This window comes from Lonchura striata, chromosome 1, assembly GCF_050655825.1.
Source record: "Lonchura striata isolate lonStrDom1 chromosome 1, ASM5065582v1, whole genome shotgun sequence".
In the NCBI taxonomy this organism is placed as follows: Eukaryota; Metazoa; Chordata; class Aves; order Passeriformes; family Estrildidae; genus Lonchura; species Lonchura striata.
Genome location: NC_140703.1, coordinates 38,204,312 through 38,227,300, shown reverse-complemented (window position 1 = coordinate 38,227,300; position 22,989 = coordinate 38,204,312). Strand labels below are relative to the sequence as shown.

Sequence of the window (22,989 nt, the reverse complement as noted above, 5' to 3'; positions counted from 1 at the left end):
CAGTCTGGGCAGTGCAGCCTTCTTGCACACCTCAGAAAGATGATATATTTTAACTCTATCTATGCTGGCAGATAAGAGAAGATCTGCTTTAGTGTTTGCTGACTTTCCACCTTTGCTCAGGACCAGCTCAAACAGCTCTCCCAAGGGAAGTTGCATGCAAAGCAAACATGAAGCAGCACCAGCACAGCCAATGTGCACCATCCATCCTTGGGAACAACCTCTGGCCCAATCCTACAGCAATGTGCATACAGCCAGCAGGAAAGTGATGTGAGACTCACACTTCAGGTTGATCTTTGGCTGGGGATGCTGTCCCACTTATAACTGTTTTCAAAATAATTCATTAGCACAATAAGAGAAGAGTTGTTCTTGCTGTGGTTGCCTCCAGTCAGAGTGATTTACCTGTGAAGTGACCTGCCAGCTGCCACATGCTGCTTGCATTGCAGCTCCTTGGCCCACGCTGTATTCATACCAATGTCCCTGCCACTGATATTGCAGAGGAAGGAAAAAACACTTCATACAATAGCTGACAGCATTTGTGTCTCTGACAATAAGATATGCAATGCTATCCTATTCCTAGAGAGGTTACAGCATAAAGAATGGAGATTAAGATACAGAATACAGTTACTGATGGGTCAAACAGGGCTCAGGAAGACAACAGCACATGAATCCTAAGTAGGAAAAAAAAAATCCTTCTGACACAGAAAGAAGCAATTGGCATCTAAAAACCTGAAAATTATTCTAGGCATAGGAAGAACCAGATATGGCACAAGTATGAAGAAATATTAAAAGTGAAACCAAAATGATAATCAAAAGTAAGAAAATGACCATGAAAAGAGTATGAGAAGAAATTAATAAAGAAAAAAAATCAATAAAATAGGGCAAGTGCTGAGGATCATTGAAATCTGTACTGGAGCAGCAGACTCTGGTTACATCTGTTCTAAAGAGTTGTCTGAACCATCACTCAGTGCAGAGGACATCTGAAACAAACCCGCTGGCACCCACACTGCCCTAGGTCTGCTGCTCCTCTCCTTTATGCCAGCAGATCTGTGTGGGAGAGGTGTCTGGAGTCAGAGACAGGAGTAAGCCAAGAATCAGCTTGGGCTGCTGCTCAAGCTGTGCTCTGGCTGTGCCCTTTAGCAGCAGGAAAGAAAGGCAGCAGATATAGGGGAGGAAGGGGTTGGTGCTGGGAAGGACGGGCAGAAAATGTAGGTGGGGAGAGGAAGACCTGTGTTTGAAAGGGAAAAGGGCAGGACCAAAGTCAGGCTGGAAAGTGAGAGAGGAAGCCTGTCTTAAATTAGGTGAAGAGAGTACACAATCAGACTAAGAGAAAGGAAAGGTGAATGGCATGACTGACTCTTGCCATCCCACAGGCAAAAGGTTAGAAGAATGGGTTCTACAATTGCTACTACAAAGTAGCACACAAACAATTTTTACCTTATTTAGATTAGGTGAAAATGCTACCTGATCAGGTTATCTCTGATACACTACAAAGACTTCATAAAAATGACTGAGCATATTTATCTACTGTGCACTATCAGCAAACAGATGTCTAAAATGTACAAGCCCCCATGAAACAGAGGACTTTGGCCTAATGCATGTGATGAATAGCACCCATGTGAAATCAACAGAATCTTGGAAATGGAAGCTGAAACAAGTCAAAGCCCGTATTCCACCTTTTCCCAACTTCATGCAATTTCCCTGTTAAATAATTTTCTTCTCCTTACCTCTGCGAATTTCTAGAAGTCTGACTTATCCAGCTTTGAAAATACAAGATGACACTTTCCCATTCTGTTTAGCTTTGACTAATGTAAAAACAAAGTACAGATGGAAGAAAATACAGCAAATTCTGAGGAAGGACTTTTTCATTGAAGTGTCGAGATATCAAGGCAAATAGTTTTCAAAAAGCATAATTACAAGGTTTATGAAAGATTGTTTATGGGTTCTTTGTTAGGTATAGATACTAATCAACTTTTTTTTTTTTAATGTGGGTCTCATAAGACTTACATATGGGGATATTCAGTTTGTGAAAACACAAGCAGCCTTAATTATAAAGCAGGCATTCCTGTCAGCCACTTCATATGGGGAGGAACAATTCAATTTAGATGTCAAGCCCATTTTCACTAAAGTAAACCATTTGTACTGGAGCAAAAATGAAGACAGTACAAGTATGGTGTCTCAAGGCTATATTTTTTCCAACTAAAAAGTCAAGCACAATTACTAAGAAGAGAAGGAAAAAAAAACCAACAATTAAACAAAGAGCACACCACTACTTAAAAGCAAAGACTCTATACAGTCATTCACTGACAGCCAATATTTCACTTCCTAACACGACTTAATTCAGCTGCACCAGTCTCCCACAGACTAAAGAGAAACAAAGCATTTAAGAGATGTGGGGTGAAGCTGTTATGAGTTTGGACTCTGGATTGTAACTGTCCCTAACCATGTTCTCTCACAGAACAACCTCTAGCTATTTATTCTCATCTATTCATTCTCATTTGTATGTACACAAGCTTTTGTGAAAGGAAACTCTTTCATCTCCTTTCCTTAGTTATTAGCTTGTAGCAACAGCAGGAACAATCAGAAGCCATTTTACAGGCTTGACACAGAAAAATGAAGTGCATTTTTTGTTGCTGAACTCTACAAAGGACCAGGACTAAGTATTACCAGAAACATACTGAACACACATTGATGTAACTATAAAGACAAAATTATTTAAATCCATTCTCTTATGTGAACCTGAACATTTCTGCTATACAAGTGTGGTGTTTCATTTACAATTAAAAGGTTTTCAAGCACAGCTGTAAGTCCAGCAAAGAATGACTTTTGTGATGACTCTCTTAATTCAAGACTGTTCTTTCCCTGCCAGGCTATTTAACTTGCAACACTTCTGCTTTCTCCTCTGCAGCCCACATTGCACCCTTTTCCTCTTTACCTTACTCTGCTTCTGATGCTCATCAAATCCTGCTTTATAATCCAATTCAATTCATTACTGAATCTGGAAACAACTCCAGCTAAAAGCAGGGTAAGTAACCTCTTCTAGGTTAGCTCATGGAGAGATGAGGTCCAGAATCACAAAAAGTACAGTTATGTGTCTGGGAGCAGAGACTTGCAAGAGCTTCCTCTCTCTTTAGACAGGATCTGAGAGCAGCTCAGCTTTAGATTACTTCGGCAAGTTAAACACAATCAACAAAAACCTAAGAGAAACTAAACTGAACTGCAAAGAAGACAATGCAAAAAGTGAGGCAGAGTCTTTACACTATAGCAGGACATTGGTTGAGAAGGTTCGCATCTCACTTTGGGTTTGTGACAAGATGTAACTGTTTATAGGGTCACAATGCAAAACAGGTCAGGAAAATTTTTCATTTTTAGGTTTGTTTTTCTTTTCAAAGAAATAAAAAGTGGGACCCTTCCCCCTAACCCATGACTGCGCAACTGAGTGAACCATAACAGAGCTATGAGCAGGAAATCTCTTAACCAGTTTTGGTTGATGGGGATTTTTGATTTAATTACAGAACTGTTTAAGCTGCTTTATATTTAGCCAGACTTGAAAGATCACCACTACACCACTCATGGCTCACTTCAGAACCATGTCCTGCTGGTTCAAGCATTTATGCTCCTACAGAGCAAACTTGATAGAAAATAGATCTAAAGAAGATAGTACTGGTTAAAGGAAGAGGAGAAGAGAGAATGTTCTTTGTATTAGTTTCATGATACAGCTCACTGTATGCTCCCACCACTGTCTGTGGCAGTTCAGAGTGAAAATGTTCACCATCAGACATGACAACTCCTTAGGTTCACACGGCTACCAGTCACTGTTTTATCATATAAATGGATATATATATATATATATATATATATATATATATAAATGGCATCATAATTTTCACTCAAGAAACCCTTCAATGGGAGCTTAACCAAATTATGTCCAGGATGCTGCTGTCTCACTCCTTTCCTTCTCTTTATTACACAGATTAATAATTTTGTTGCACCATCATTGGTGCAGACTCAACGATGACTTGTGCTTCTTTCCATCAAGTTAGCCTGGGGGCAGTTCAGGGTTAGGGTTAGTGGCCAGCTCACTCCTCATTCCCCCAGGTACCACTATGGGAGGAGAAGCAGGGAGGTGGGGACAGATGTGCTCACCTGCAGCGATTCCAGCTTAGATTGGCTTTCAGGGTATGTTTACACAGGTGATGCAAACACATCCCAGCTCTTCTGTCTACACCCTAATTTGCTGGAAATGTGCCAGCTGCAACTGAGGTGATATAACCAAGTCTAATTGCACACTCATACTAAGATACCTCGCCTGTAGGATACTCTCTGACTACTCAGACTCCTTTAGACTCCATAATTTTTTTCAGTCTTACTTCATTATGCAATGGAATCTCCTTGATCTTAAAGCACTGATTACAAAGGTGTCACCAACACACGTGCATTACACTTGCTACTGCCAAAGACACAATGCTAACCTCCCAGGCAAACACTAAGGATTTTTATTCAGGTATCATAGGTATTGGAAGATGACAAAAATACGATGTTCAGGCATGTGTCCATGCCCCTCTACCCACCAGCAGAAATCCTCTTCCCGTATGTTATGCCTCCAAATGTCACCACCCCCTATGTCTTTCCTCTGCCCTACTTGGCCCAGATTCAACATATTCTCCCTCTCATGCCTCTCCCCGCTCAAACACCAGGTTCCCCGCATCACACAACCCTCCAGCCCTTACACCAAACGGCCCCACCACCTCCAGCGCCTCCCCAGCACCAGACTCCACACCAAACCATACTATTTGCGATTCTTTCCCTTCACTCCAGGATCAGGCTGCCTCTTGACTTGTCTCCTGCCCTTTGCCTCTGACCATAACCCTCTGCCCCCAGTCTAGACGAACTTCACTAATAGGCCTTATGTCCTTCCCTGCCACCCCAAGCCGGGCTCTCCTCGCCATGGCACCGCTTGTGCCCTCCCCAAAAATACCCCTATGCCCTTCCCCCTCCGCTTAGGCCAGGCTCCCACTACGTCCTTTACAGCCCCCTTCCACTCCAGACCGGGCTGCCCCCTGCGCCCTAGTATCCACCCAAAACCAAGGCCAGGCTCCCCTCTGTCTGATACCCCTCCTGCCCTTGTCGTCTCAGGCCAGCCCCCGCCTTGGGCCGGGCTGCCGCACATACACACGCACACACCCACCAGGTAGAGGGTGCCGTAGATGCGGAGGGACTCTGCCAGGGCGCTCTGGGTGACGTGCAGCACAGCCCAGGAGCACTTCGGGTGCCAGGTGTGCCCGATCTCGTAGCAGCTGTGGGGGATGGACTTGCTCAGCGCCGCCATCTTTGCGGCGCGCGCGCGGAGGGGAGGGGACGGGAGGGGGCGCGGGGCGCGCGCGGCCGCCGCGTCACCGCCGGGCCCCGGGGGGGAAGAGGTCGCGCGGGGCGCTGCGCGCGCCGGGGTTACTCGCGGGCACCGCCGCTCTCCCCACGCCCCCCGCCCCGCGCGCGCGCCGCTCGCGTGAGGCCCGCAGCCAATCCGCGGCCGCCGGGGAGCGGCCGGGCCCGGCGGTGGCGCGAGCCGCGGCAAGGGCCAAGGGGGGGCCGCGGCTGAGGGTGCCCGTGTCCCCGTGTGTGTCCCCCGTGCGTGTCCCGTGTGTCCCCCCGTGTGTCCCTTCTGTCCCCCGTGTGTTCCCCCGTGCCCATGGGTGTCCCGTCCGTGTGTCCCGTGCCCGTCCCGAATGTGTCCCGCATGTGTCCCCTTCGTGCGTGTCCCGTGTCCCGTCACACACTCGTGGCGACACGGGCACTTAGGTGCCCGTACGAAGCTGTGTTTCTGTACTTGGTGTGGTGGGAATCGCAGCCCTACGGATCTTGGGATGTCTGCGCGGCTCGGCTGATCCTCGGCGTGGTGAGAGGTTTCACTGCAGGGCAAGGAGGCTACGCGGAGCAGCTCGGAATTAAAGGTCATGTCGCAGTTTGCTCGCCGCCTGTGACGGCAGTGACATCTCCTTCAGCTCGCTCCACCCTGTTCCTTCTGGTTTTCATGCCATCCTGCTTCTCCTGAGCCCCTGGATAATGTCAAGCGCTGTTTCCTGTCTTAATTGTTGTGGCCTCCTCACACACTTAGAAGCCTGTCTCCTGTGGTTGGAGTGTTTGCAGGCCGGCTGCAGCGTTTTGTAAACTTGCTGGGAGGTGGATTAGCCTGTGCGTAAGTCGATGTGCAGAACTGTGTATTAAGTGCAAAGTCTTCCTAAAAAGAAATCGTTTAATTATGAGCACAGTGATACCAGAAAAGTGAAAAAATGCACACATGCTCAGGCACACACACACAACATCCCGCGTGTACCCTGTGTCCTGTCATCCCGGCAGTGGACGACTGTAGGGAGCGGCTGCCAGTGCCCCAGCAGCAGGCGGGATGGCCACCCAGGGAGACAGCTAATTAAGGTTTAAAGGGACAACTGGCGGTCATCTCATCCAAGTTCCCTCCTTAAGCAGCATCCCCTAAAGCACGTCACTCAGGATTGTGTCCAGGCAGCTTTCGGATATCTCCAAAGTGAGGGAGGCTCCACAGCCTCTCTGGGCAGCCTTTTCCAGTGCTTGCTCACCCACACAGTAAAGAAGTTCTTCCTCATGTTTAGGTGGAACTTCCAGTTTCTGCCCATTGCTTTGTCTTCTTGCTCAGCACCAGCAAGAAGAGCCTGGCTCCATCCTTTTGACACCCTTCCTTCAGACACTGGTAGACATTGGTGAGGTCCCCTCTCAGTTTTGTCCAGGCAAAAGAACCCCAGATCCCTCAGCCTTTTCTCATACAAAAGATGTCTCAGTCCCCTAATCACCTTTGGACATGATGGAGTTTTTACAAAACCATGAAGGCAATGACTGATGACACAGTTACAGCTCAATTGCAAAACTGGCATTTGGATCCAGCTTGAAATGTTGCTAATTTAGGGACTAAAGGGGCAGTGTATATCAGGACCTGAGGATTTTGTGTCTCTGTTAAACAACAGTTCACAAACATTCTGTCCTCATAAAGCAAGTACACTCTGTACAACCTGTGCTAAGGTCAAGTCAAGAAGAGATTGTTTCAAGACCTAGGTGGGACATAGGAATATCAGCAAACTAATTTGCAGTGAAATGCAGACAGAACAGATCCACAGCAGGAAAATTCTGTCCTCTTACAGCCTGGCTCCAAATAGCACTGTTGAAGAGTTTACCTCCCTGATAAGACTTGAGTTCATCCTCACAAAAAGATAGAACTAATTTGTAACTGCTTTTGCAAACTCCTTTACAGTTTTTCCAAAGGAGCTTATTTGGGTGCAAAAACGTACTTGCATTTCAATTTTAGCAGCCCTGAGATTGGTAGGATGGATGGTTCATAGAACTTGGGGCCACTGGGAGATTATTTGCAGACTTACAACAAGTCTGCAGTAAGAGATTTTTGGCCTAAATAGTTCAATTACGCTATTTCAGTCAGTGTGACTGACCAACCAACCCTCTTCAGGTAGAACTCTGTGATAGTTTGTATTTAAAATCTAGTAGAAGGCCCTAGAGTTAACTTTTTTTAAAGATTCAGCTGTAGTGCTGGGGTACAGCATCTCTGCAGCTGCAGCTGTGTGGCAGCCTCAGGGAGTGAATGTTGCTGTGTGCTGACCCTCACAGAGAAGCAGACTTGGCAATATAACCTGCTGCAGTGCTGTCTGGACTTTGGCTTAGACCTAGTGCCTTTTTGTGCTGTTTTTGTAGTACTCTGTAAAACACTGCTTGTGAGCAGAAAAGGCAATTATTGCCTAAGTTATGGATTCTGGCTCTCTTTGCTTGCATGTTTTGGCTTTGATAATACTCTGGGCTTAAGGCTTGCTTGCTGCCTTGTATTTGTAGGCAGAGAGCTATGGCACATACAACAGCAATTGCACAAGGTGATGATTTCACATCTGACACACGTTTTTGCAGACAGTCCTAATTTTGGGACCACTTGTCCAGCTCAAGTTAAGCAAAACTGGCTTGAGAGAAAGATCCAGCAAGACTGCTTATTTGTGCGGCACCCCTGATCAGGCTGAAGCGTTGCCTGCTCAGAACTGCAGGCTTTTGCATGTCTCCTGTTGGGTCAGCTGAGGAAGACTCTGATGATGCACTGATAAAGAAAGCAGCACTGTCCTGACTTTGCTCCAGGCTCTTTTCCGTGGGATTGCAATACTCTGAGAAGAAGCCCTGGGGGTGAAGCCACATGGGAATAATGCTCATGGTCCAATTGGCATTGGATGCCACCCCAGGCTACTCTGTCCTGGGAAACCTACCCTTGATTGGAATAGGGACAAAAAAGTCTCAGAAAAGGATGGAATCTCATGAATTAAAACAAAACATTGAAGACCTTTACTTTTGCCCCATAAATACCCAGGGTTTTTAGGAATGCTCCTTGCTGCATGAACAAGGCTCTATACTGGGAATAGCAGGGTGTGTCTATAATGTTGCCTAAACAAACGCTAGTGGTGAATCCTGTGGCATAAAGCCAAGTGATGTGGCATACACTGTTCAGAGCTTGCCTTGTAATACCCAGGTGCCTTGGAGAGAACTATCCAGAGTAGTACCAAAACCAAAGTCCGGGAGAGAGCTAATTGCTAAGCAACATGAATGGTGAGGGAGGTGAGACTGCTCAGCTTGGTCCCTGGTCCTTGTTGATGTAACAGAGTCAAATGTACCAATGTGTCTGAATAAAAATATAGGCTGACAAAAATAGGAGCATCATTAGACTAGGACAGCTATGATGTCCTGGGCTCCACACCTTTTGCCACAGAAGGGAGTAATGTGGCAGCGTCACACTGCATTGGGACTCTGCTCCTGTCACCCATGTTAACAAACTGCAGCTTTCAGTACAAGTCCCTGGCCAGATTCACTCTTTAGGAAGGTACCTTAACTGATGGATAGTACTGCAATCCTTTAGTTTACCCATGCAGATGATAACTGATTATATTAGGGAGGCAGATGGCTTGGGTAGCAATTGCTGAATGAAGAAAAGTAGTCCCTTCCTTTCCAGTTTAGAACATTCTCTGTTGCTATCATCAGCATCTGCTAAGTCTGGTATCTACAAATAAATTACATATCTCATCCCATGAGAGTAACTGGAGGCGTGAAGATTTTTTTCTTGCCTTCCCACCGAGCAGTTATCAGTGTTAGAAAGTGGCCTAGCCAGGAATACAAGGCTGAGCATTTAACTAATTAGAACAAAATTAGGCAGAAAAAATAAACAGATGAAAAAAGCCAACCAGGGGACTTGACATTTCAGGAGGCTCTGCCTTCCAAATGCATTGGGATCTGGGAAATCTTCTTTCTAAATATTTTTAAATATCAGAACAATCTGGAAACATTTTAACTTGGAAGAAATGTTATGCTTTGCCCTCTCCATTCTCTTGTCTCTTGTTGCTTTCCAGCTTTTTTTTTTTTTTTTTTTTTTTGCTACTTGTTTTTTCCCTTGGGACAAGGGATCCAACTTTCCCCTGCTACTCATGCTGTTGTCAGTGCCTGCATTCAGTATTTCAGTTCTGGAAGTAACTTCTCTTGTCTGATAAGAACTGCTCTTTCCACCAGTAGGGTTTTTTTCACTCACTATTTTTTCTGCTTTTACCATTCTTCCACTCTCATTGTTATTATCCCTCAGCTTGTTCTCCTGCCATCTCTGCAATTGTCCCATGCCTCCATCATAAAGTTTATGACATCCAGACTGGAAACTATTCTGCTGCTAAAAAAGCTTGGTATTAAATTATTTTTCTCCTCAGGTCAGTGGTGACAATGTGTCAATGTGTACATGCAGATATCTACTTCCTTCAGTAAACTGCATAGAAACTTGGAGATACTGCTCCAATCTCCATTTCTTCTCAAAATCCAGGAGAAATGGTGGGTACAATATATTATTAGTTTCTATAGAAACAAACCACAATCTTGTACCATACATCACTAATACGTGAAATGGCTGTATTGAATGGGAGTGAATGGCCATTAATTGAGTGCATTTACTTTCTTCCAAGATAAAAAGAGCCCTTTAAGAACTACTTTTCAACTTGGTGCCTGAAACTGCTTATGCTTTAATTTAGCCCATTTTGCATTATTTGAAGAGAGATTCTCTTCTGGCTTGCAACCATGAATGCTACTTGTTCATTTTTTAGCAGGGGACAAGCTCAAAATACCCTTATGTTTGCTGATATTTCAAGGTAAAGGAATTATCTGGAAATTTTCCCATTTTCCAAGATGTAGCAATGTCCAAACTAAATATGAGATGGAGTGTGGGATAATACCCTGTGAACACTTTAATACACACAATGATATCCCCATGTTTATACAAATACAGATATTTTTCCAGATCGAAATGTTGCAGTTATTCTTACAGAGGTACCAAGGATTATATTAAGAAAATAAAATCATAACATTCACCACATTGACTCTGTGGGCCAAACCAAGAGATGACATACTGAGCCATATTCATGCTACTGGCATCAGCTGAATTGTACTTCAACTGTATTTAGCCTATGGTGTTGCTGTTTCTGGAGACAGTGATTTATTCTTTCTAAATCAGGTGACAGAATTGCTCATTAAAGGCTAAATCAAGCCACTGCTTTCTCTACAGAAGGAATGAGAGGCAGTGCATGAGGACACTCCATCCCAAGAGCAGCCCGAAACAGCAACTGTCACCCTGCTGCTTCTTCACTGCTCTCCTGCTTTCCAGGAGAGAGCTTTCTATAGCTCTGGAAAGAATGCAAAAATAAGTCTTGCATCATCCAGGTATCTCAGCATACTCCTGTGCTTGAAACTCCCTTGTCCAGTCCCCTACCTTTGTTTGACTGAAACCACAACACAGCTTTACACCACTCAAACAGACCAAAATCTTTTCTGGTGTTATCAAAAGGTACGGCTGCCTGTGCTCTTGAGTCACAGTGCTGTGTCTGGAGTTCTTTCCTCTACCATCCTCTTACCTTGTTCACCAAATTGAGCAGTCAGGAAAGACCTGTCCCACATAGCTTCGACGTCCTTCATTTCTGCCTACCAGGTGGGGGCAGCAGCCTTCAAACATGCAGGTGATAATCACCTTTCCAAGACCATGAGTGGGAAGGGCGGGAGGAGCTGGGATTCCACGCTGCTGCACACCTGGAGCTCAGGGACAGCATCAGATGGATCTCCACTCCTAAAGAATTCCAAGAACTGAAGGAGAGTTCTGCACCTCTATTGTCTGTGACACCTGATAGCTAATTTACTCTCTGGCACTCACTTTTTTGGGGCCTTTTAAATGATAACTGAGACCAATATGTTATAAAGAGGTCTGGCCCTAAGTAGGATAGATAACCAGCCAGTCATTGTCATTTGCCTGTAGGAGCAGCAGTGAGTGGTGGGCTGCTCTTCAGCAGTGTCAATGCCAAGGATCTTTCAGAAAATAGGAGAGAAAAAGGAGACAGGAGTCAATGATGACATCCTCAAACAAAACCTTTTGTTTGCCATTCCCAATTTTTTTGAGGTCATTATTAAGATTTTGTTTATTCTTCCAACACAAGCATTTTTCAGTCATGACCTTAAGAGAATACTCAGAAGGTGCCTTTTTTTCTTTTGCAGTTTCTAGTATGCTTAAAGCTTCCGTAATAAAACTGTCTGTCCATCAAGTTGGGCTGCTGAGGCCACAGACAGAAATATAATTATTCTAAAGCAATTGAGCACCGAGCAGCTCCTTCAAAAATTAATGATAGCTTCTAAGAACTCAGCACTTTTGAAAAGACTTTCAATTTAAGCCTGATTTTCTTTTTTTTTTTTCCAGAAGAATAATGAACAGTAAATTTCAGCTATATAGTTGTCAAATGCTCATGTTGAAATAGCCTCAGGACTCTGATCACTCGTGCTGCCAACACTTGGATGTCACAGCAGTAGAATTCAACAGCCTAAGTCGCAGCTGCTGAACTACTTCATTTTTCAGGTTTATCATTTCAAATAGGCAGTGATTTTATGTTATCCTGGGTTAATAAGCTACATTGTCCTCCAGCAGGACTGTGGATATCCAAAGCTATGAGCAAAGTGAGTGGCTCAGAGGAGACTCTTTGAGGCAAGCTGCTCCCTTTGCCTTTATTTTCCAACTTTGCTGCCAGTTGTCTTGAAAGTGTTTTAAATTGCATATTAAAGAAACAGCACACCCATTATTGCTATTGGATTTTGAAATACTGTGTTTAGGTGGGCAGATGTAGCTCTAGGTACCCACTTTGGACCTCCTGTCAAAAATCAAGGCAGTGTAAAAAACAATTGTGGATTTGATGGGACTGCAATATCAGACTCTTGGTTGGTGGTTCCTCTCTGCTGGACCAAGGTTTGTCAGTGTATAGAGGACAAGACCTTTTCAGCACCTCTGGTCATCCCTAGAAGCCATTTCTAACTTTTCTGCTCAATTAGTTGAGAAAGTCACTAAAGCATAGCAACATCACAGGGAAAAAAAAAAACACCAAAGAGCCTTGAGAAAACTCTGAATAATGCAGAAAGCAAGAACAAATGTTTTATATATGTGGTCTTGTTAAAACTCTCAAGTGGCATAAATACAATAAACAATAGCAAAGAATAGGATATTTCTGTTTGTTTCCCCACACTTGAGATGACCTAACCTACCTCAAACATGGTTCCACTTAGGGACTTATAAGTTATTTGATCAGTTCAAATTTGTGAAAATAAACACTATTATTCTACTGTTTTACATTCTTTTGTTCTCTGTAAATAGACTGAGAACTAGCAAAGTAAATTATAATAAAATACAAATCAAAATAAAAACTGCCGATAACGCAGAAACAACACAAGGGGGGAAAATGTAATAAACACAGAAATAATGAAGTTAAATACTCATCACTGAAAACAGCTTTGTGTGCACCAGATGATTTTGTCACTGTTTTATGGTTGAGTTCTGATCTCATTCACAGACATTTCCTGCAGAGACTTCCCACATGCTAACCCTGGCATGGCCAAGAGAAAGACCTAACGTCTTGGGGTCAGTATTTTCAAAAACCCAGTGGAGTTAGATGTTCTGGTTTCATTGGATTTCAGTGCAGGTTGAACACCTAACTTTGTGTCTCTCAAAAAAATCCCCTTGTAAAGTAATAGGTCATTTCTTTGGCCCTACCTATATTGTCTTCCAGACAGTATTTTCCAGTGTTTTTTCTAGTTGTAACTAAATGCTGGGGGAGCTATATAGTATCTGTGGACCCAGCCAGAAGAGATGAACTTGACTGTAAACTCTTTATTAAGAAGAGGTTTGCTCTCTGGGCCCTAGGCCCAGCTCTCCATCCATGCCTCTGTGTGAAAGCTTGAAGGCATGTCTTGCAGATCATTTAATGTCCAGATTTGTGCACATCATGTGTTAATAATTACTATTGTTTGTCACATCAATGACAGGGCTTTCATCACGCCCTGGGAGAAGTCATTTTGCAGCCTGATATATGTCACTGTTGGAAGGCTTCTCTTGACGTTTTTATAGTGGTTTTTAGCACTGGAAAACTCTGAAGATCGAGACCAGAAAGCTCACAGCATTGGCTAGAGCTCAGTATGCAGGTGCATATGCCTGTGCATAGAGATGAGGTAATGGGTCAGACATGGTATCATTTTACATTCCCCTCCCACACCAGAAAAGAATCTTCCTTCTTTATCCTATTTATAGAAAATAGAAGAATTTACTTGGGTTTTTTTTTTGGACAAGAAATGTAATGTTAATGTTTTATACAGATCTCTTCGGTCAAAAGCCCAGGAGGGAATCAATACAGCCCTGGCTGGGAGAGCATGCTGCCCCTAAAAAGAAGGCAGTAAGGTTGGTTAATGACCTGATGTCCACAAATGTCCAAATTCTGTCACAATGCCAAAAAAAAAGGATTAACCCTTTAGAGTTCAAGTAAGTTCCCTCATAGAAGATCTTAAGTAAACTTCACATGGGAAATCATAATGTATGCAAGAAATTATACCTCCTCCTGGCACTCCCACACCCACTGAACTGCATCCATCTCTGCTTAGACAGAAAAATGTAAAAATAGCACAGAAGAGCATATTTTCAGACAATGAAGTGAAATTTTAAGTTAGCTAAATAGCCCAGTTTAAAAGAGTATGCAGCTTTTACCAATGTATGAAGGAGTTATAATTACTGATGACCCAAAAAAAGAAATATATGACTTTACAGGCTTACCAAACGCTCATTGTCACAAAACAAATGTCATTTAACATTCTGCATCTAAGTTCGCCCTAGCTGAAGAAAGTAAATCCATCTCTTACCAATATAACTTTACAGAAAGGTTTTGGAAATCTTCTTTTCCATTGTGTCTACTTAACAAATGATCTCTGGAAATGCTGGCTATTTACTTACAAAAATCATGTTCTTTTAGGACCCAGTTAATCCTTTCATAATTTAAAGGCTGGAGGGCCATGGTATTATGTTTTATGTGTGAGTCTTAAAATAAAGATGTTTAAATGATCCTCTAGTCAGGCTGAAGAATATTTATCCTACAGTCATGCACTGTTGCCCTAGGGTTTTTGTATAAATTCTTCCTTAATCCTCATTCCCCTATTTAATTTGAGCCTATGTTAGTTCCTCTTACCTTTACCCAGCTGCCTGAAGGAGCTAAGGAATTAGATTTACATCCTGAGTTCCTTTGATAGTCAAGGGAGAGTGAAGCATCTCCAGTGCAGCCACCTTAGATCTGAACTCTCATTTACCTTCTCTGTCTGCCTTGCCCACATGTTATTCAATGGAGACAAACCTAGCACCCTCAAAACTTACGAAAATTATATCCCTACATCAGGTGCACAGGAAGGAGAGGCAGGCTTTGGGGCAAGACAGAGAGGGCTGCTGACCTTGGCAGTGGTTCCCTTCCACTGCAGTCATCTTGTCATGGTGGCAGAGAGAGCTTTGGAAAGCCTTTCCTTCAGGATTAAAACATGGAGGGGTCACTGCACCCCAGCCTCAGGAACCAGCTTCATTGGAAGAATGGCTTTTGTCTAAATTTGGCACCTGATTTTTCACTGATTTGCATCATATGATGAGAGCAAGGGGATTTATTTGTTGATCTTTTCAACTAATTTCTTCATATATATGACGTGATTTTATGTCAAAAATTGAATAATAACCTTGCATTTCAATACAGCACCATGCCCAGTTGTGGCCTAAAATTCACATATTTGAGAAATAATTTGCTCTAGTTTTACTTGGGGAATAATTAGGTTAGATGGCAGCTTTCTTATGGTTTTTATGCACATTTTTAGGAATTTTCTTTTTATATTTGTCATAATTCCCCAAGGATGTGTGTACAGTGTCAACAGTACTGAAAGATACGAACTTTTACTGTAAGGAACTGAAATATCATGGTAATCTAGTTTTCATGGCAATTTGGCCCATGGAAGTCTCTCCCAGGAATAAAAATGCCTGAGAAAAATGGAATTCACATAAACTCTCATTATTTTCTAAGTATGAGTATAATGTATGAGTCTGTGGGGAAATAGATGAATTGTTATCCTCCAAATATAAATTGCACTGCCCAAGAATGAAAGATCAGTACATACTCAAATTGCAGATCCAATAATAATAAAACTAAAATTCAGCACTAGTTCCATTGATAACAAAACCTCAGTACAGTGTGAAAATACAACCATGATCAGCACAGCATAAAAGAAGTAAGGGTGTGGTTCCTTCACGGTTGAAGCCAAACTAAGCTGATCTGTTTCCTTTCAAGGTCACACCACCCTCTCCTTGTCATCACAGTACTATTTATTTTATTTTGTTAGTTTTCTAACAATTAGTATCTGGACCTACCCTGCTCTGCCAGGGAGTCAGAAGAAGATAACATATGTACAAAGTGTAAGGTGTGTTGCACTCCACATAATCACCTGTATGCATGTAAGGAACATAAGGCAAATGTAGATTGGCAGCAAAGCCTTCTGCACAAGACAGAATGACATTATTTATGCTCAGACTAATTTGAAAGTCCATTGGTTTGTGTAGCAGTAATCCATATGATTAATTTGCCATCTTGGATAGAAATTAGGAAACCTGTTTGCCAAAGACTTGCCAAACCAGTCCTTCTCACTGTCTGGTATGACATTTATATGTTTGTCTTCATGTGCATGTAGCACTGCTTTAAGTGTATAGGAATAGGTAAAGAAAAAGAAAAGCTATGAATGTCATATACAAATTGTTAATGAAAGAGCAGGTTTGTCTGTGTAAGAAAGGGGAATAATTTATTCTGGAAGAGAAAGTAGAATAAAGCGGGTATCTTTTGCCATTATGTGCATGCTGGGTATATAAATATATTAACAAAAACTCATCTCCTTAAATAAAATAATTGCACATCTCTCAAGCTGAATGCATTCCATAATCATTTAAAGAGAAAAAAAAAAAACCACAAATAAATTAATTTTTTTCAACCTAAAAAAAAATAAAATAATTGTAGTAGAGACAGGAATGTGGAAATAATTAGCACTCAGTAACTGTGTTTTAAATGGCCCACAAAGTGAAGAATGCTGCCACTGTAAACTGGGCAGCCCAGCTAGAACTGGAAGACTCAAGTATGGTTGTTTATTTTAAAGTTCTCTGTGATTCCATGAGGACCTGGAGGCAGTGGTGTGTATAACTTGAAGCCACGTTACTGGTGCGTGACGCGGCTCCAGAGAGCACTGCAAGCAGCCCGTGTCCTCACCAGGACAGGTTTCCCTCCTGTGTCCAGTTCCCCCTTTGTGTATTCACAGGCACCACAAAAGCAACGTGCATGCAGCAAAGTTCACCTCTTGGCAGATGTCGAGTTTCTTTCCCAGGAGAATGACCCCACTGCCTGCCTAACACAATACAAAGAAGGGTTTTTTCCCAGCCATGCCCTGCAAGTCAATACTCGCTGTTATGTAACTAAACACAGCATATCAGCTCACATAGCCTTTTTAATGGGGAAAAATAGTACGTTTTAAGATTTGTGGCCAGATTCATCACACGCCTGACAGCTCTGTGCTGCTCCAATGACACAGAACAGCTTTCAGCCTGCAATAACAGATTGATTAAACCAGCTTGTCATGATATCACTGGAGCAGTGCAAACCAGTTGAAGCATAACTGTAAACCTACCATCTCAGCTTTGATTCTGAGAGATTTATATCTAAAACTGATATAATTTCCAAAGATAAAAAAAATATAATGGATTAATTAATTAATGTCTGTGCTTAAAAGCTTGATATTTACTTATTTGGTAATAAAATTTAAGCATTTGAAATCTTTGTGTTTACTTCTTGGTTAATGCATTTGAGGAGAAAGCACTATAGGATGATTTTAAAAAACATCTGTCCCCCTGTCTCCATAAGCATGTTTGTGTGATATTGGTGACAGCTGGATGTGAAGACCAGGACTGAGTGCAACCTGGGTGAGTTAAAAGAAGTAAGTTACCTCAAAGTCTCCCATAAAACAGGAGTCCTTCCTAAGTCAGGTCCACTGAAATTTGCTACACAGAATGTGCAAAATGACACTGAAGCCAAGTACAATGTTGCTTATGGACAGCAAACACACAGGAAATAACCTCTGATGCTGCCATAGAATTAAAGCAAAACAGGATGCAGAAAGGTTTAGTGGGAAAGACGACTCTGCAAAAAGGAAACTAAGCCTTTTTTATAAAGCAAGACTCATGACCTCTCAGGGAGGGAGAACTTAGCCTGTCATTTTCTACCATGGCTAAATCACGCCACGTGAGCAATCAGTCTATTATTTTCAAAGTTTTCAGGCTAATTTGCTATTGCGAAATAAAATTTCTTCAAATGCTACAAAAAATTCATTCCTCCTTCAGGATTGCACCCTGTACATGCCAAATCTGAAGCTGCAAACCCAGGCTGTTTTGGACTTATCTGAGCATTTTAAAAAAGGGATCTCCAAACAATTTTCTAAGAAAACTATTCATCAATTTCAGAAAAAAATAATCATTTGGGCTGAGGTCACTGTGGCTAAGGTCAACATTTTCAAGCCAAAATGTGAGGTTTTGAGCATTATAGAAGTAATAGTGAGCAGCAGATTAAACTGAAAGTCATTCTGAGAGACAAAACAACTAATTCCAAAGTTCATGCTAATTTTTGCCTCCACCATGGCAAAAGGTCTACTAATTTTTCTGAATGGAAGAAATGTTATTGAAACTGGTCATGCTGTATCTCTGCAGCAAAGCCTACCTGAGAAGTTCGTCAAAATCAGGCAAGGGAAGGGGGAATTTGGATGGGATTTGTATTTTAGCACAAAATTTTATAAATGTGGATGCACTATGAAAAACTTATTGTGAAAATGTTTTTGTCTCCCTAGATCCTGAGAGTGACTTTGCTTTACAGCTCCTTGCCTGTTCTGCTAATCTGATTAGAGAAGTATATAAGTCTGAATTATGTGAGGAAAGAGGCTTTTGGAAAACTGGTTTATTTTTGGTTTTTTTTAATTTGAAGTTAGTCTCAAAGTTAAAAAGAGAAATACCTGTGTGAAAAAAAAATAGTAACACCTAAGTTAAGTAACCTAAGTGGCCTTTATATAAGCACTTTTCATCCTATGAGATTTATGGACAGCTTTGTTCCCTGTTCCCCATGAAACATTGTGTGTGATACCTCTGTGCCACATGGATTCCTAACCTCACCCATCATCTGAGAAATCCTCTTGTATTATTGAATGTTTTGATGCTATCTAAATGCAAAGGATTTCTCAAAATTAGGCATATTAAGTAGCACTGAAATTTCCTGTTTACAATGCCATAAAACCAAATTCTGAGGTCTCTGTGCAAATCAAATATTGACTGTCAAGGGTCATGGAGCAACTATTGACCCAAATTGGCATGCAAGGAATTACACATCTGAATCTAGATATGGGATCTGTGTCACAGCTTAGCTGCACCAAACTACGTTAAAGAAATTACAGACATAACTGAATGAAAACAGAGATTCACAGCCTGTCAGGAGAGTTGTGCTCTAGACACACTGCTGATATTTTCTGGGTCTCCCTTTGCAGAGAGAACTGGCTCACCTGGAGACACCAAGGGTAGAAATTTAAACAGAGTATCCTGAGACTATCAGGAGCCACCATTGGGTCAGACCCAGAAGGATTCTTCTGCAGTGTGCTAAGGCAGATAAATTTGCACACAATATACATTTTATTTTAAAGTCTGAGACAAGTCCTGCCCCACTGAGATCAGTGTTGATTGATTCAACATCATTGAATATGAGTGCCACCTTGTGCACTGGTGTCACCTGTGTTATATCTGCTCTCCACAATTACCTGAAGGCAGGTGGGGGGCAGTCTCTTCTCCCAGTGAACAACAGAATAAGAGGAAATGGCCTCAAGTTGCACCAGCAAAGGTTTAGATTAGATATCAGGAAAAATTGCTTTACTGAAGAGGTGATCAAGCACTGAAACAGGCTGCTCAAGGAAGTGATGGAATCACCATTCCTGGAAGTGTTCAAAAAACATGTAAACGGGCACTTAAGGTCATGGTTTAGTGGTGGTTTTAGCTTGGCAGTGCTGGGTTGGTGCTTGCACTTAATGATCTTCTACAACTTTAATGTTTCTGTGATTCTATGAATACTTTATATATAAAACCCCTGATATGTGTGTATGTAAATATATTTGCATATCTATATATATATACACATATGCATAAATACATATGCAGCATTGTCTTTTTTTCTGAGATTGCATGGAGCCATGTTCACTGGAAGTGTCATGACAATACCACTTCTTTCTGATTGTTACTGGACAATTGAAATGATGATGGTAATGGATAAATGTAAAGAGGTGAATATATGTATTTCCTGCTTTAAAAGAGTCAGCGTCACAAAGTACTGAAGTAAGGGAGAAAACTTATGTTAAGCTTGTGAATGTCAATTAGGAAACCATCTAAAATGTATTGCTAGATGCTTGCAAAGACATCATCAAATAAAGTGGGTGATTGATTTAGGTCTTGATTTTGAGAAAGAAGGTCCTGACTAAAAAATTCAACTGGAATGCAGATGGAATTTTTTTTAAATTCTTTAATAACATTTTAAAGTTATAAAGTGAGTTAAATTTAATAAAAACATGAATGTCAAAGAGTAGGAAGGAAACATTGATTTGAATGAATATAAATCCAAAAGGAATGCCAAGAATTTGATAAAATATACAAAAGAAAAAAAAATAATGGACAGATGTTCAAGGACAATATTGTTTTATGTAATTTGAGACTAAAAGTAAGTCACTAATGTTAGAAGTCTGCTACTTGATAAAAGTTGTGGAATTGTCAGTAAACAAAAGAGTTAACAGCTAGGTCCAACAGTCATTTTTGTTGCATATTGAAAAATACATATGATTTGTATCATAGAGACAACTAAGAGTAATTAAGTAATTCTTAAAATTTCAGTGTCCCGAAACTACTCTAGAATCTACACATTTTAAAATCCTTATATGTTTATTTGACTTGTATACAAGGTCTTTAAAAGAACTTTCTGGAAGGTAGTGTCAATATTCTTTGTCATCAATTCCCAGGAGACTGGCTGGGAGTCAGGGGCTGTTCTCATCCAGCACCTCTTTGAGAGTTTTCACCTCTGGGCTAGTCATCCTACATTCCTTTTACAGTCAGCTGAGAGATAGAGGCATTTCTAGAATGAAAATCATCTGACTAAAAGCTGACATCTATGTTTGCTTAAAATAATCACATTCTAATGTGGAAGCCACTTTTTTTTTTTTTTTTTTTTTTTTTTTTTTTTTTTTTTTTTTTTAGAAAACCAAGTGGATGTCCAAGCTTTCTCAGATCTGCCTGCAAGGCATCTCTCCTGCCTCTCCTTGTGATGCAGTGGAAGAGATCATGTCCTTGGAGGTCTAAGCAAGGTCCTCTTGTAGGACTGAGCTTTTGACATGAATATCACTCCAGTGGGAAAGATGAGCTGAGACCTGAATGTTCTATCACTACAAGTCAGACAAATGTTGATGCATTGAAAATGTTCAGGGAAGAGTTATGAACCTTCCTTGATGCCCTACAAATCAGTGGAAGACTCAGAGACCATGGTAAGCATTATTTATTTTCACAGTGTAAAAATATGCCCATGGCTTTAATAAATATGCAAAAAATACATACAAATGTAAGGGGGAAATACTAAAAATAAGATCATAATAAGTATGCTTTTGCATTGTTTGTATTTTGTCATTCCTATTATGTAAGCTGCCTTCTGCAAGTGTCTGTCTATCCTGACTTTAGCTGACTCTAAAGGGACCAAAGGTGCTTCGACTACTAATTGAGACACATCTATTTATACTACAAAGGATGGCTGGGGCTGAAAGTGGTATTTAAACAGCAGGATAAAATCTTTCTCCTTTTTAATGAAAATTATCATTAAAGAATTGGGAAAAACAATTCTTACAATAAGAAACTCAGGAATTTCAATCTATTTTGATTATTAAAAAAGGGCAAAAGGTAACTTAATCACAGCCTGACATTACCTACAGGGTTAATCTCAATAATGACTTCTCAACCTGTCCAGCAAAGATACAACAAAAGTCAGTGGCTAGAAGCTGAAAAAAACTCAGACTAAAAACCAAATGTAATTATTGGCAGTGACAACAAATAATTGTAAGGGTGACTGCTGATCTAACTAAAGAACCCTCAAAATCACATTTATAAAAAATATACTCTGCAAATCAGGCAATCAGTAATTGAGGAAGGAACATATCTTTCTCTGTGCCAGATTCAGGCCTGTGTCTCACACTGCCCAGTAATCCAAGAATCTATAAATCCACTATCCAGGAGTTTTCCTATTTTGATCTGTTTAAAGAAAATGTTATCTACATGCTTATCATGGTGACATTGAATCACTGTTATATGCATAAGGTTCAAAGCAGGTTAATTACTATTTTTTTCCAACTCCAACCTCTCATATGATTTGGCACTGCCTCTCATAGCACTCTTGTTTTCAAAACTAATTCCCATTATCTAAAAGACTTTCCAAAGCAAACAGTGTATCACTTTCTAATATTTATTTTGTATTCCCAAAGAAGAGGCAATAGTGGTAGGAGTTTTTTTGGGGGTGAGAAGTTCTTCTTCTACAAAGGTACTTGTGTCCACTGTAGTTTTACTTAGTCCAAGGACTAGGTTCATAGGCCAAGGGTTTTGCTTTGTAATTTCTGAATATGCAGTAGGTGGTTTATTTCATGGGGATTAGGTAAAGGCCTTATTCTAGTAGCAGCAAACTGCTTCAGTGCCTAACTGCAGCAGGAGATGGCAGATGAAAAGGGGTTTATCATATACTAAAACAAAGATGCATAGTTTTTAAGGTCACTATGATTCTCCCTCTAGCCTTCTTTCCTACATAATTTGGAAGAAAAATAAACTCCAACCAAAACCTTCTCCCATGGAAGCCTGCCTCATACTTTGATGTGTTTGACTGCATGGGGAGCACCCATCACCCATGCCCTGCACTTGTGTGCTAGGGAAGGTAAACTTGGCAGTGCTGGGAACAGCTTAGTGGACATGTGCAGCACACCGTGTGCGTTCACAGCATTATCACCCAGCCAGATTAGCAGCTGAGCACTGCTGGGTGCAGACACCAATGCCTGCAGGTAAATACAGCCTTTGTAAGATATGGTTGAGTTGCTGACTCCTTTGCAAGCTCCCTGACTGACCTTGGGACCAGAGCACTGTCTGCCTCTGTGTTTGAAAACTTAAGATAATATTACTTGTCTGCCTCACAAGCATTTTGTGAGGTTAGAGATACTGTTTATTCGAGTTACAGTAAAGTGTTACAGCAACAAGACTGTGTGAATACCTATGCTCACAAAACCTCAATTAAAGCACCTCAAATAAAGCACATTAGTGCCCATCAGTCCCCGCAATGTCCCAGAACAGCTCACACACACTGTGAGGTAAAGAAACCCCACTGGTTACAGAACCTCAGAGGAGAAACCTACAGTGAGTGAGCACAGAGCTCTTCGTTGCATGGGTTTTGCTGTGATTTACAGTCTTGTGCTTGGTAAGGAGCAATAGCTGAGGGGTTG

At 41.5% G+C, this 22,989-nt stretch overlaps 1 protein-coding gene across 2 annotated transcripts in view; it reads right to left on the bottom strand.

Annotated features, from left to right (window-relative positions):
• TMEM135 (transmembrane protein 135) overlaps window positions 1-5,351 on the bottom strand; it is a 158,201-nt gene extending 152,850 nt beyond the window's left edge. For both annotated transcript variants that reach the window (XM_085574659.1, XM_021545028.4), the window contains exon 1: window positions 5,186-5,351. Coding sequence is in view for 1 of the 2 variants with exons in the window: in XM_021545028.4 (XP_021400703.1) it covers window positions 5,186-5,326 (141 nt within the window). In the remaining variant the exon portion in view is untranslated. The remainder of the gene's footprint in view (window positions 1-5,185) is intronic.
• Between the last annotated feature and the right edge of the window lie 17,638 nt (window positions 5,352-22,989).